At 37.5% G+C, this 14,550-nt stretch overlaps 1 protein-coding gene and 1 long non-coding RNA gene across 11 annotated transcripts in view; one reads left to right on the forward strand and one right to left on the reverse strand.

The window, feature by feature from the left end:
- LOC124425971 (glutamic acid-rich protein) overlaps positions 1 to 13,711 on the reverse strand; it is a 29,638-nt gene extending 15,927 nt beyond the window's left edge. For 3 of the 10 annotated variants that reach the window (XM_046967118.1, XM_046967120.1, XM_046967119.1), the window contains exons 1-5: positions 12,384 to 13,706; positions 5,718 to 5,915; positions 5,163 to 5,275; positions 1,946 to 2,110; positions 1,022 to 1,105 (exon numbers count right to left, since the gene is read on the reverse strand). In XM_046967118.1, coding sequence (XP_046823074.1) covers positions 1,022 to 1,105; positions 1,946 to 2,110; positions 5,163 to 5,275; positions 5,718 to 5,915; positions 12,384 to 12,472 — 649 coding nt within the window. In that variant the 5' untranslated portion in view covers positions 12,473 to 13,706. Of the gene's footprint in view, positions 1 to 1,021; positions 1,106 to 1,255; positions 1,390 to 1,945; positions 2,111 to 2,734; positions 2,936 to 5,162; positions 5,276 to 5,717; positions 5,916 to 9,379; positions 9,827 to 12,383 lie in introns of those variants that run through there. The other 7 variants (XM_046967115.1, XM_046967117.1, XM_046967123.1 and 4 more) reach the window with 7 other exon arrangements.
- On the forward strand, positions 3,138 to 7,298 carry LOC124425980. Its single transcript, XR_006942623.1, has 3 exons — positions 3,138 to 3,673; positions 6,123 to 6,381; positions 6,482 to 7,298. It is a non-coding gene; the product is annotated as an uncharacterized LOC124425980 (long non-coding RNA).
- Positions 13,712 to 14,550: the final 839 nt, after the last annotated feature.

The following is a 14,550-nucleotide window of genomic DNA, read 5'->3' on the forward strand; positions in this document are numbered from 1 at the left end:
TGTATACTTAACTATCGTATGTACACAAATATGTTCCCCCTCTCTTTCTCTCTCTCTCTCTCTCTCTCTCTTGGAACGTTTCTACTAATAAAATACCTCGAACATGGTCTCGATCTTCCGATAAGAAGCTATCGCGTCTTACGTATATAGTAAGCATAGTATTACCTCGAGTAAAGAAAACAATATAACATTTGTACGGACTCGTTACACGGCGATTAGAAGGTTCGTTTGTATTTCGTACGAAAAAAAAATGTACCAACAATTCAAGTTTTGTTATATCAAATACATAATCGCATCGATCGATTGCCTTGAGAAAAAAAAAAGAGCTGTTACAGTTAGATAATAGGATGCAAAAGGGTATGTAAAAGCGGTAAGAAGCCACACTAAGCATTAACAAAGAGAAAAACGAAATTACGATAAATTCGTACTATATATCGACCTTCTTATCCAGTGCTATATATCAATCATTCGCTTCTTCTATCGGATCAGACTCATATCGATTTATAAAATACATACATTCTCGTAGATTTATGAGAAACGGAAATTCTCTGCCTTCGAGATTTGTAAATCGCCTTTATTTCTTCCTACGTTATTACAAATCTATTTTTGAAACAAAATTAAAAATGAAATTCTATCCTTTGGATTTATGTTATTTCTAAAAGAAATAAAATAAGACGATATCTCGCTAACAGGAATTACAATCTCTCTCTCTCTCTCTCTCTCTCTCTCTCTCTCTCTCTATGCCACTTATGTAATTTCGCGCGTATATAGTTATGTACATATGTACTTGTAAGATACTAGGACGTTGGAACATAATTGAATTGAAGCTCATGTCAGTTAATAGGACAAAGGTGTTGGCCATTGCAATCGTTTCTTTTTTTTTTTTTTCTTTTCGCGTCCGATATCGACATTGATTGTTTCAAGCGAATTATATCAAATTCTAAATTATTCGATTAGGATCAGACGATAAATGAAATAAGACAGAAAGTTCGATGATTCAAGCGTCGGGTTAAGTACTTACTCGCTATACTGAGATGTACGGAGACCGCCAAACGAGCCAGAGCATCGGCCAATTGCACGCTGTACGTTGCCAAAAGCCTGTCATCTGTTAATATGCGTTAGCGATGCCGTTAATATTAACGTTAGAAAATGATGATCGTTAGAATTATTAACATGTTAAATTAAATGGGAATATAGCAGGTAAACTTGTACGAGAGAAAACGATATCTCTCCCTTGTGTAAATTATATTATTACTTGAAATATATTTCAGGCCACTTCATTAATCGCTATCGTCACACGATTATAATTTATGCGCCACTTCATCGTAATTACTGTTTCGAACAACCTGTTCGAACGAGACTAATATCTTTGCGAATACAATACCCTCTGGCGGTAAAATCGATCTATCGTATCTCGATAAAAAATCGATTGGCTAATTGATCGTATTAATTTCATTTTTGTTTTCATAGAAATATAGTAGACTGTACAAAAGTTCTATGAAAATGCGATTATTTTTATATGCGTTACTGCTTATTGAAATAATAAAAAATATCGGACGATAGCAAAATGGTCTTTTATGGAAAAAAAAAAAAAAAAAAAAAAAAAAGGAAAAAAAAGAGAAAAAAGAAAGAGCGTTGAATAATAAAAATGACATGAGTGATTAACGATCGTACATGTTTTTTAAGATTATAAAAACGATCCGCTGAGATAGGTAATAGTTTCTCGTTCTTGTGTTCAACCAATCGCGATCGATCAAATTTTGATCTTTGAGCTTTGATTGGAAAGGTAAAAAAGTAGGAACGTCGTACATATTTTTAGATTGAAATTTTGCTTATAGATGGCAGCACGAACCAGTAATCAAGCTCGCTTAGTATCCATTTATAAAGTTACAAAATATAAATAATTTACAAGTATGAGAAGCAAAAAAAAATCTTTAGTACTTACATTCCGGATGATCGTAGAGACGATCGATAGACGCGTCGTCCACGTTACCGATCAGATCTTCGATTATTTTTTCGATAAAGACTCTAACGGTTTCCATCGTGTTCGAGTCCTCTTGACCACCCGCGGCCAGGTCCAAACTCGAACCAGTAGCTGCATTTTCCAATCCTGTAGATAATAATTATCACTCGCGTGTAAACGTCGTTTCAAAATTATATTACAAGAATCTTAATAGACTTAGATCTTTGGAAAATCATACAAATGCGCTTGCGGCACGCACAACTTTGTGCCTTGGCAGATATAAAGAAACGTAGTAATTTTTGAAGTTTTCGGGGTCTTTTTTTTTTTTTTTTTTTGTGAGTTTACTTCAGTATAATACGTTAAAAAATATATTATCGTTCGATAATAAGACTTAATCGTAATTCAATTTCGAGGTTAGTAGTCGAATTTCGATGGGCGATCCGTTCTCGATTTAAAGATATGACGAGAATAATGGACCGGTACGTCGTAGGACGACAATAATATTACGAGCTAAGTGTGTAAAGAACCATCTGGTGTTACAGCTTTCTAAACGAAAGTATCGATAAGCATTAAAGATTAACCGCACAATTCTTTTTCCGACGCTTTTGCGACCGCAAAACTGTTAGCAAACACCACCGCGAGGCCAGCGTACGTTTCTGTTATCGCCCTGTCTGGAAAATCAACATGCGGGAGAGTTGTTTATTGCGCTTTACGTTCGATTAATTCTTTTTATATGACGATTAAAATAATGAAATTGTCGATTGTACTAACTTAAAGTGAAGGTATTTCGCCGTCGAATGTTTGTCCTTTTTCGCGGTAATGTACGCATTTTCGTATCTTTTCGTCGTTTCGTACAAATTAACAATCCTCAATAGCTCATTTTTCCGGCATTTTAGCGCGCGCATTTCAATTCCTCTTCTCTTCTAACCAGCACGTAAACGTATTCTTTGATTTGTCCGTTCTTCTTTTAACTTCACACACACACACGCGCGCGCGCGCACTTTCACGTGATTCCTCACTTTCCCCTCACGAAATCATCTTTAATACGTCCATGCATTTATTCATCCGTATATTTATTCACTAATAACGTTCTCTCGTCTGCCGAATTCTTCGTCGTCGCACTCATTTTCGAGTCTCTCCGTAGGTTACTCCTCAAACCGACGTCTATGATTAACTCGTACGTTCGAATGATTTACATCTAGCGAGAGCAGATTTTCCGGTTGGCCGATAATTGCTTGAAACAGTTTCGTGATTTATGATCGTTGCTTCCTCTCGTGCTATGTTATTAAAACGATTTATTATATCTAATTCCTTTGTAAATCCATCATGGCTAAATCGTAGTTTAGAGGTGAAAAATGTCGAAATAATGTGAAATAAATTCCTTTTTTTTTAATCTTCTTTCCATCGTACCCGTAATACGTATTTTTTAATCTATTCGCATGCTTCTTTTTCTCCGGAACTCGAAAAGAGGATCGTGGAGGACGATGAGGAGGAAGGGAGATGGAGAAAGGATGGTTTTATCTGCAAGTACGCGAATAACGGAGGAACGAATCACTCGGAGAAAGGTCGCGAGAAGAGAGAAGGAAACGCGCGACGTTGCCTCCAAGAGTACTGGAGCAGAACTGAGGTTCACCACCTTGTGCCAGAGAGGACAACGGGAGGAAGAGGAACGTACCTTTCTGTGTACCAACGGAGAAGCGCTTAGTGTACGTACGTATATCGAGTGGGTATACTTGTATGTTTATCCTTATGTCTTCTCAATGCGTACGTGTCTCTCTCTCCCCCCCCCCCTACTCTCTTTCTCCTCATACGCGCGTTCCGCTCATGGAATTCAAAACAAACGACACTCTTTTTCGACCTTATCGTAACCTCTTTATATGCGATCGTACATCGCGAGTACTATTTCTAAGAAAAATCAAATCAAAACAAGAGGTTGCGTCTCTTACTCTATTAAGAAAAGGTTCCTTCGTTTTGTTTTCTTCTACATGGGAATGATTCTTCCTGGGAGAAGCACAACGAAAGAGATATTCCTCTTTTGGTACGGCAATGGAAGAGGAATCGAGTAGACTCGATGAAGATTATGCGACCCGACCATATTTGGTCGAGGTAAGCTAATCGGTTGGGATAGGCAATGTTTGAAAATTGGGAATCCCGAGAGATCAATGGAGTCGCCAATTTGGATCGCCAAAAAATCTACGTTTGTTCGATCTTTTTTTTCTTTTTTCTTTAATCGCTTTAAAATTCTACGATGATAATCGTCGACCGCGTTACTTTTGAGAGAAAGGATGCCATCGTTCTTTGGGTCACATAGCCGCAAACGATCTCTCATCCTGGTCGTCTTTATTTTCGTCCTTCTCTTTTCTCTCATCCACTTCCTTCGTCTTTTCGACGATTTAAAGAAAAACTTTAAAGAATCCTTGTATCTTGCGAACGTATCTATGAGTCTCAGCTTGTTCCTGATCAAACATTTTGATACGATTCAACGGTCTAAGATCGCGTTCGGAGTGCATCGAAACAATGAGCATTGCCGAGAATTTACCGTGAGATATTTTTTGACCTATCTTATCTTCATTGTTTCTCTTCCGTTACATGATTCTTTTTTTTTTTTTATGTTCGAACAAGGACTGGAACACGTAAGAATGACGAGTTTGCTCTCTTGCCAAACTTCTCTCATCGATAACTGGAATAATTGTTTTTCTTTTCGTCTTTTCTATCTTGTCATTTGTTCGATTGGACATTTCGAACGGTCGTAAGCGAAAGCGTTTCGTTTGCAAAATTCCTCGCCTTTGCGATGCTCCCAATGCCTATAATTCGATCCAATTAATGAACTTTTCTTATGCACGGTTGAAAGAATCGTTGACCGCTCGATCGAAAGTGGAAAAACGATTGACCGATAAAATGCGTTCGTTCGCCTGGCAATGGACGTATCACGCATGGACAAAACATTTCACGCTTATTTACACACGTAGTCTGCCTTTAAGAGGAAGAGCCATTTTACTTTTTTTCCACGATACACTTAAGAATTCTCGCTGCGCGAACACTTATTCTAAACTAAATTATTTATAAGAAGATAGTAGACGCACGTTTAATGCCTCTTAAATGGTCGATCTATCTCTCTCTCTCTCTCTCACTTTATCTCGTATCATGCAATGCGCTATGCATTTGTCCAAAACAATAAGAATAATGTAAGAGGACGAACCTGCGTTGAGACAGACTCGAGATTTAGCCGTATCGAAGTAACGATGTAATTCCTCCTCTTTGAACGTGCCGCCAAAAGTTTCGAACCACTTCTCCTTTTTTCTCGCCCACGACCTGAAAAATCATTGAGAAAGATCACATATATTCCTCGTCGTTTCTACGTATAGATCTTTCGTTGGATAAGGGAAGAAGATTTGCAAAAGAAATTATCTCGTTAACGAGAAGATCTTCACGAACGATTCTTCTCTTTACACACAAGATGGCCCTCTCTCTTCCTCTCCCGCTCTCTCCCCGCTGCGAAAGGAACGAATTCTCGCGGCTGAAAGGATCTAATTGGCTACTGTCTCTCGTCCTTATCTCGGGATTAACTCTAGCTTGGCCAATACCACGTCGTTTATACCAATCTCCAAAGAATCGTATTGTTCGTCAAGTCCGCCGCGAATAATTTCCATGGTGAATCGCGAAAGACGTATTCACGTGGATCCCCGTTCGTAAAAAGAGACGATTCGTATTTGTAAGATATTCCATGACGTTTTTAAGAATATCAAGTAGGAACCTTTGCTGTTGGCAGAAGAGACAATGCCAGGCGTTGTCTTCGCAATCCCAACGAGAACAAACTTTTCTGCAGGATCTGACGCCGCAATCGTTGCAACTTATACCGCGTCCGATCAAGAAAGGCTTCAGGCAGCAAGCGCACCGCCCATCGTCCGTAACTACGATCTCTTTCGTTTTTCTTCGTGAGTCTGCTTCTTTCCTGAAAGCATTGATCATCGGTCAATAATAAATTCGAAACTTACTTTCTCGTGTAATGAGAACGAGGAGGAGGTTGCGAGGACGGGTAATAGGTTTAAATTTTCAAACAAACTTCCCTTTTATTTTTCTCTCTTATTTCTTTTCTTATCTTTTATTTACTTTTCTCTTTCTTTTTTTTTTTTTTGTTTTTTTTTATTTTAATTTACAGACCATAGTCGGAGATCAACATATCAAAGTTCCCAGCTCGATTTAGATCGCATTGTTTCTTCGAGTGCAATGCTTACTCGAACGACTAGTTACCGTCGACCTCGTAAACTTGCCTACCTACTTGGGAAACGAACGGAAAAGTATAGTTATTGACCTTTCGAATAAACGATGCAGCCCACATAATACGCTTACGATCAACAACGGTCACGTAACTTCTAGTGTGCGTGGCATCGAAACGAGAATTTACGCAAGTATCGCGAGTAAGGACCCATCTGTTTTATTCCCATTTCTTGTACGCTTTTCGTTCGTATATTTGATACATACCTGTCGTACGCTAATTGATTCATTCAACTTTTGCAGGTGAGAGAATCATCTTTCTCGTCTTTGAAAAAGATGGCAATTCATGAAAAACGATATTGTATGCTAATCTAAGAGGGGAACGTCGAACGGTATCGTGTATTAATCTAAGAGAAAAATATATATATTATATTTAAGTTACTTATATATTGTATAACAAATTATTAATATTATGTTCGTCGATTGATATCTAATACAGTATAAAAAAATTTGAGGACGAATCAAGAACTTTAATTATAAATGCATTATAAAGAAAATTATTATTAGGAATGAAAGATATCTCTAAGATATCTAAGAAGGAACAGATAGTTTCATCTTTTCGAATTACAGATCACGCGTTAGTGGAATGATAAAGATACACCTCAACTTATTATTACGTGATAAAAAGTGTCGACTTTACGATATAATGTTTTTGCATAGATCGCGTCCTATCGATGATATCGCTATCCTTGAAATTTTACAAAGTTAACTCGGTAGCTTCGGTATCGTTTTAATCAAATCCGTCGTCGAATCCCTTCGCTTTTCCGCGAAGAACGAAGATATAGATGAAAAAGTCAGAAGGGAAAGAGTCGATGAACTATACGAAGTAAGAAAAATACGTTCACTCGTCGCGATCGAAAAACGTAGCTGCTGCCCTGAGCCCGGAATGACTGTCCTCATCCCTTTCCATGTCGGATGTAACAACCTTCACTATGACGACTTCGATGGTGATCAAAAGAAAGAGAACCATAAACGTGGCCATATTGTATTTCTCTTGACTCGGAATGGACTTATCACCTTCGAGCAAAAGTGTCGATATTATAATGGAGATGCAGGCCAACATAATTGTTTAATTTTAATTTATTTCCTTCTCTCAAGATTCTTTTATCCTTAGGTTATCCTTACGTATCGTCCTGACAATGGATATAATTATAAATTTTTTCTAATGGTTGCGTCTCGCGTTCGATCGTTCGTCCTTGGTCAATTCAAGTCAGAAGTACTCGCATCGGACAGGAAGTTGTATAAGTCTTCGGGCACGTGGAACGAGTTTTCTTTTTTCCATTAGGATCTTGCAAAAAGTATCGATACTCCTCTTGGAGAAACTTTTCGTCGATGAAAAAATTTCAATTTGTTCGAGACTGCGAGTTACGTAGGCGATCGCTTACGCAAACACGCCGTACATGTTCGTTAGAGAAATATCATTCCAATCGCACAACTTCCACCAAATATTATGCACCAGTAACATTTTTTCCTCTTCGCTTAGCCGTTTCTAAAATACCGATCGTACAAACGTAATAAAATTTCTTCTTCTATGTTCACTTGAAAATTCATAAGTGTTATCGTTCGTTGTAGTAGCCACGTAAAGAGTTGAAGTGTCGTCGTTTAATATAGAAACGTTTTTTTTTTTCCCCACTCCTTAACGGTCCTTTCACTTTTTGGCGCAATGATTTCTTTTTCGCTACGGATGATCGAACGCGACTCCTCCTCTAACGAGAAATCCTTCTTTGGATCTAAGAAAAGATAAAATTCTCGTAATTTTCGTAACTTTCATTCGTCGATTTTCAAACACATTGATGCCTCGTGGAAATTTTACTGTATGGTAACGCTTACAAACCGTCCACCGTAATGGAATAGTATGGGTATATTAACGAACGATAACCAGCTAAGAAACTTTCGCTCGAGAAACTTCAAGCAAGAGTTTCGTTCGAGTTAAATGTTATTTCTAATCTTCCGCTCTGAGTCCAAAGGAATTCCTTCATTCTCCTCTGTCTCCTTTCTTCTTTCTTCTCGTGAAATTTTAACACTCGCGAAATTTCTTCTTTCGTATCCTCTTGTTCTTTCGTATCCCTCGGGTTCACGATTACATTGAAATAAAAAGCGAAGATCGTTGCGATGATATTATCGCAAACAACGATGATAACTACTCGTCGGAGCCATCGAGAGGTTTACGATCGTTCACGCTTGGAAAACAGGAAATGGAGTAATAATAATATCGGTTTCCCGTTTGTCTCTCCTTAAAAAATGACGATGTCTCGGATATGATCGCGTACATCCTTGGTCGTTCGACTCGAATCGACGATCGACGCGAATATCCGTCCTTTGTGGCGAAGCGTCGGTTTGAAAGTGACAGTGCCTTTGCACGGGGAAACTCGTAGTGATCCGTTCGGCGGTTCGCCTATGCACGTAATTCTTTCGACGGTAGGAGCTCATTCGTGCAACTCGATACACTACTGATCGTCGACATAATACTAGACGTTTAAGAATCTTTGCGAACGATTAATGTTAACTTTCACTGAATTTCGATCGAACCAATCGTCTTAGCCGATTGTCTTCGAATATACCGACACGAAAATACTTGGGCATATTCTTTATTTACCTTTATCTTCTTTCTTCGCTTCATTTTTTTTTTTTTTATTTTTTTATGCGGTTACAACACACCACAACATTATGTAAGAGCAGTTTTACTATGTGAATTATAATTTGTTATTGACGTAACAATCGAGATCATAACATCTTCTTTCGAAGGAAATCCATATTTACTTCCTTAAACGAATTCAAGATCTCATTCATTCGTGCAGAAGTACGATTTATTTTTTAATTTAAATACAAATCCTAAATTCCAAAATACACATATTGAGAATGAGAAGAACAACGCAACACGTTATATCATAGCTTATAACTTTCCAATTACGTAAGGATATTTCCTCTGCAGGTTTTTTTCAATTTCGATCATGTAACGATTTTGCAATAACATTAAATATATTCAAGGCCTCGTTATAACGGTTTCCGAAAAATATTATAAAGTTATCGACGACGAATCGAGGGAGAGATAGAGATAGATAGAGAGAGAGAGAGAGAGAGAGAGAGAGAGAGAGAGAGAGAAAATTATACGAATTATGCGAATAAACATGAAAGTCTTACCGTTTGTCTTGCTTTTTTCTGCATAGAATGGTACGTAAGAGAAAAATTTTGATCAAACGCCTTGTCTCTCCTGGTCTCATGAAGAATCTCGTATCAGAATTTTTCTACGTATTCTCATTCAATGACAAACGATAGAGAAAATGAAATAAGAAGAAACGTATCGATCTATTCTGGGCGTATCTCAAGGAGTTCCTATCGATGTGACAATCATTTTCACCAGGGAAACGGTCCGGTTGCGAAATTGTAAAGAAAGAATAAAAGCTTCTACTTTTGAACGTGGACGATTCGGTATAGATGTTTTATTTGAAATATATATATACAGGAATGAAGAGAAGAGTACAAGTCTCACGGCACGTTACACGAACTATGAAATGCGGTGGTTGACTGACTACTCGTCAGGACAAACTAACATTTCAACAATGAAAGAGCCGTTCAGCCGTTGTGTTCGAATCCCCGTTCGGTTCCTCCTCGTTTCCGGTCTCCCTACACGGTGGGTCAGCGACGCCATTGTTTAATATGGTCTGATATACCGTCCATTGTGTAACGATGTTATACCATTAACGACTTTGGTGTCTCTATGGCTCGACCCACCTTGCGCATCCTAATGTCTTTCCCCTTCACCTACCCACGTCCGAATATCTCTTTCCTCTACTGTCTTTCGTTCTCTTATCAAAGTTATTGAACCGTCGGTCGACGCACGCATGACTAACGCTCGACGCGTTTCCTGCCGTGGAAGAGCGAGCAATTTTGTTTTTCGTTCGTCGAAAGAGTACCTACGAGCCTTACGGAAAATATAATGAAAAATTATTGCTCTATCCTATCGATAGGATAACAGTCGTATACTACAGTCCATGGAAATTATCAGGAACATCGCACGCTCACATACGCGTAGTTACCACGCTTGTAGACACGCAGAGTCGCGCGAATGACACGCATGAATAGCCGAAGAACCGTAAGGCCGTGCGATCGAGAGAGAGAGAGAGAGAGAGGAGAAAAAAAAGGAAGAAAATAGGAATTATTTACGTACGTACGGTTTCCGCGTTCTTTCCTCTCTTCCTCGCTCGATTATTATCGCTCTGTAACCCAGTTTACGTTACTTCGTTACTAACGCTCTATCATAGTATAATAACGCCGGTAACAAAACTAAAATTAATCCAAGATAAACGTCGATTATCTTTCGACCTTTTTCCTCGTTTGCAAAAACTTTTCATTGAAAAGAACTTTTAAGTCGTTCGAAAAGCAAGAAAAGATATAGCGGAAAGCAATCAAGAAGCAAAAAAATATCAAAAGATAAGAATGTTTTAACCGATTTTCTTGTCACGTTCATTTAAACGGAAAACTTCTATAAGAACAAGAAAGCAAGAAAAACTTAATTTTCCCTAACGCTACGATTATGAATACTACGATATTAAAACTCCAACATTTTATAATATCTAATAATTATACCGAAGACCTTGGTCGACGATTTTCACGTGTAACACACAAACGAGCCTCTTCCTATTATGATTAAGTCAAGACTTCAGTCGTAATACGCGTTTACTGGCGTAATGTTGTGAAAACGAAAAACGACGTTCATCCGGCTCGAAATTTTGGTTCGAAGACGTGACAACGATAAAGAAAAAAACATTTTGCAAATAGTAAAAATAAGTTTTTATAATCGAGATAAGAGAATAGATCGAAACACCTTGTTAACGTTTCGATCCGTGACGCAAAATCGATAACGTAAAACGGATCGATTTTTGTATCGTAATCTTCGACTAATCGGCTAGCTGCGATAATCAACGATGGAATTGGAAACAAAGAGAAAAGAGGTGAGATATTTTTAAATGAACAAAGGAGAAATTCATGTGAAATAATTTATGTTGAATAATTGCATCAAAAGTGAATGTTGTTAAAAAAGTAAGAAGTCGCAACAGAGGAAAGGAAAACGAAGGGCACACGCCCTTGGTGCTCGAGTGAAACATTTTTTAGGTCGATATTTGCTTTTATTTCCGTCGTACTCGGACCACGGAGGAAATCGGCGAAATGTAATTTACTCTGGCGCACGAGAAAGAGGAGAGAGAGAGAGAGAGAGAGAGAGAGAGAGAGAGAGAGAGGGAGAGAGAGAGAGAATGTGGATCGACACTTGCCGGACTGGTCAGAACGGGAGAGAGTAAATAAAAACAAGTCCTGCATACCAAAGTTGCGTTCTATATGTAGGTGTACGTACGTATACGTATACATATACGTAGATACATATTATATACAGACAGATTCAGGCCTGGCTCGCGGGTCATAACGGCCAAAGATTCTTCTCGCGGGGCCTTTGCCCGGACTACTTTGACCGTGGACTCGTAATGACGTGTAAAATCTCTTCCACGGCATGTGGAACGATGTCGAAACGACGTATTTGCTAAAATTATACAGATAGAAACGATTAGATCCCTATTGCGCTTAGAAAATCTTATCGTATTTCTACGATGTAATACTTACCACGACGGTAACCTTGAGTCATCTTCTTTGCGATTGCCTTAGATAATTTCACCTTCTTCGAGCGATTCCGATCGAACGTTTTCACGTACGAAAGAAATCGAAATCGTACATTGAAATGATGTTGAGTGGCATTCTCGAGGATTAAATTTAATCGTGAATATGAAATTGGAGTTTTATTACATTCGAAAAAATCATTTACCATTAACGTCTATAGCCGTATTATCTTATATACTCGTGGCTAATAATTTTTCCAAATTAGCCGAATAAAACTGATCTATCTTGAATAGTGGAAAGTCTCTCGATACGTTCGCGGAAAAACACATGTTATCGATAGAAATTGGCTTTAAACGGGGTCACGATCGACGTGCCTCAAATAATCGACCTACTTTGGTCACGCTACATGCCTGTCTCATTAACATTGCATATTGTGTAATATATTTTGTCGAACAAGATGACTCTATGTATCGTCAATTTCTAATTCGGTCCGTAACTATAATAACTATAAGAAAATAAAATATTTTTCTTTACTCACCCTTTCCGTAAGGTACTGAAGAGGATAAAGCAAAGCCCAGAAGCCACTCCGGCTGCGATTAAGCTCAGGCTCGGTGACACGATCATCATGCTCGTAATATAATTGTAAATATAATTATACGCGTTGTTTGATTGGCGTAATTGAATTTAATGGACGCTTGAGGCTCGGCGAGCCTATGAAGCAAGAGAACGCTATACGCGCATTTATTGACCCTTATTTTCCTCGCGAATCATTTAAATTCATCGAAAAATAAAAACATTTATATCTATGATCTATCGCAACAAATGATCTTTCAAACTAGTAGGAGAATATCAAGTGCTGTATGTGTGCTACACGGCAACGCGTATCTTTACGGACTGTCGGTTCTTCGCTTTTTCTCGGGATCCGATAGAGAGCGAGAGAAAGAGAGAGAGATGCTCACGATTCATTCGAGTTATCTGATGTAAACGATAATATCGATAAACCGATAGATCTGTCGTTCAAAGTCAAAATTCACTAACGTCTAGAAGATTCGCGCATTCTCTTTTCATTATTTATAATTTATACTCGAACGTTTCTAACCTACATTCTCAACGAAATCGGTTCCTTTTAATTCAAACGACTTTCGTATTCTCCAACAAATCGTTTTCCAATAAAACGATAGAAAAACAAGCGACTATTCAACTAGAAGCTAATAAATATATCGTTTATTTTTCATTCTTCCTTTCGAAAGTATCACATCTGGTAGAAGATAACAAGTACACGGTAGAAAGTACCGTAAACTGTTATCTTTATATTGCTCCACTTTTGGATAAAAAGCTTCACAACCATTCGATTGATTTCACTAAAGTTTAAATTACGCGCCGCGACCTTCTCCTTCTTTTACGTTGCACGGTTATTATCACGTTCTAAACGTTCTAAATGATTTAATTATTTATTTCCTCCGTGTCTTACGTCATAAAACGTTTCATCTTTTTACCTTGACCATTCAATATAAAATATCTTTATCTTTTACAATCGAAACTTTCTAATTGAGCCAAAATTAAAACGTTTGAAAGTTAAGGTGCGTTTATGAATAAAAAATTCAATTGCCTTCCGATCATGGTCCAAAGCTCATTTTCTTTTCTATCAAAATTCATGGTCGTAGATTTTTTTTCTGATAGGTCGCAAAAAGAAAAAGAAAAATTTATATAGAAATCTCACTTCGGTAGATCGCAAATCGATTTCAAATGAATACCTCACTCTGACGGACTTTTCTTTAAGGATATGATGATTTTCTTATACGCGTATGCGACGTATCGAGCATTAAAACGCTCGTGATGCGTACGGAACGCTCGATAAGATTCGACTGGAGAGAAGCTGAAGAGTTGTTCTCTCGTGCGACGATGTATATAAAACCTCTCAATTTTGTCTCGATATATATATATATATATATATATATATATATATATATATATGCATATGTACGTGGATTTTACATGCACCCTGCATCGTGGCTATAAACGCATATCATTGTGTACGCTTAAATTTTCTAAGTCAATTCTATTCAAGAAAAAAAAACGTATGTCATCTCTTAAAAGAATAAATTACTTATTGCATGTACATTAACAATTGCGCGTTAACAATACGAATCTGAATGGTAAGGCTCTATATTTACACAAAAGTTACTTACATAATCGTAATAGCGACACGAGAGATTGCGTCACAAGTATTTAAATAAATGATAAGAATGCTTTATAAAAATTTAATAATAATAAAGAAAAAAAATCAAATTGGACCAAATGTTAAGACATTCGTCGGATAAATATATTATTAATTATTTTCACTGTCGTGACATCACATACGTCGTAATATATATAATGAATGTTCTCTCGCGTATATCCAGTTGTCAATATTAAGGTGTTCCTGTTATATGTCATCAAGTCGATAATCACTTTCTCTACCTTATCATACGAAGATACCCATTTACCGATACCAAGAAAACAAACATTGGTATTTAACATTTTCATTCGTCCTTATATCGGGAACGATTTAATAATCAAACGTAATAATATATCGTTAATATACAATAATATGCTCATTAACTCTGTCTATCTCTGAGAGACACTATAAGAAATTGTGTAGGTTGATCAAACTGAATCGTTTAGTATAATGTGATACGTTCGGGATAAATAATAATCATCGGCAT

Source organism: Vespa crabro, chromosome 8 (genome assembly GCF_910589235.1).
Source record: "Vespa crabro chromosome 8, iyVesCrab1.2, whole genome shotgun sequence".
Classification (NCBI taxonomy): Eukaryota; Metazoa; Arthropoda; class Insecta; order Hymenoptera; family Vespidae; genus Vespa; species Vespa crabro.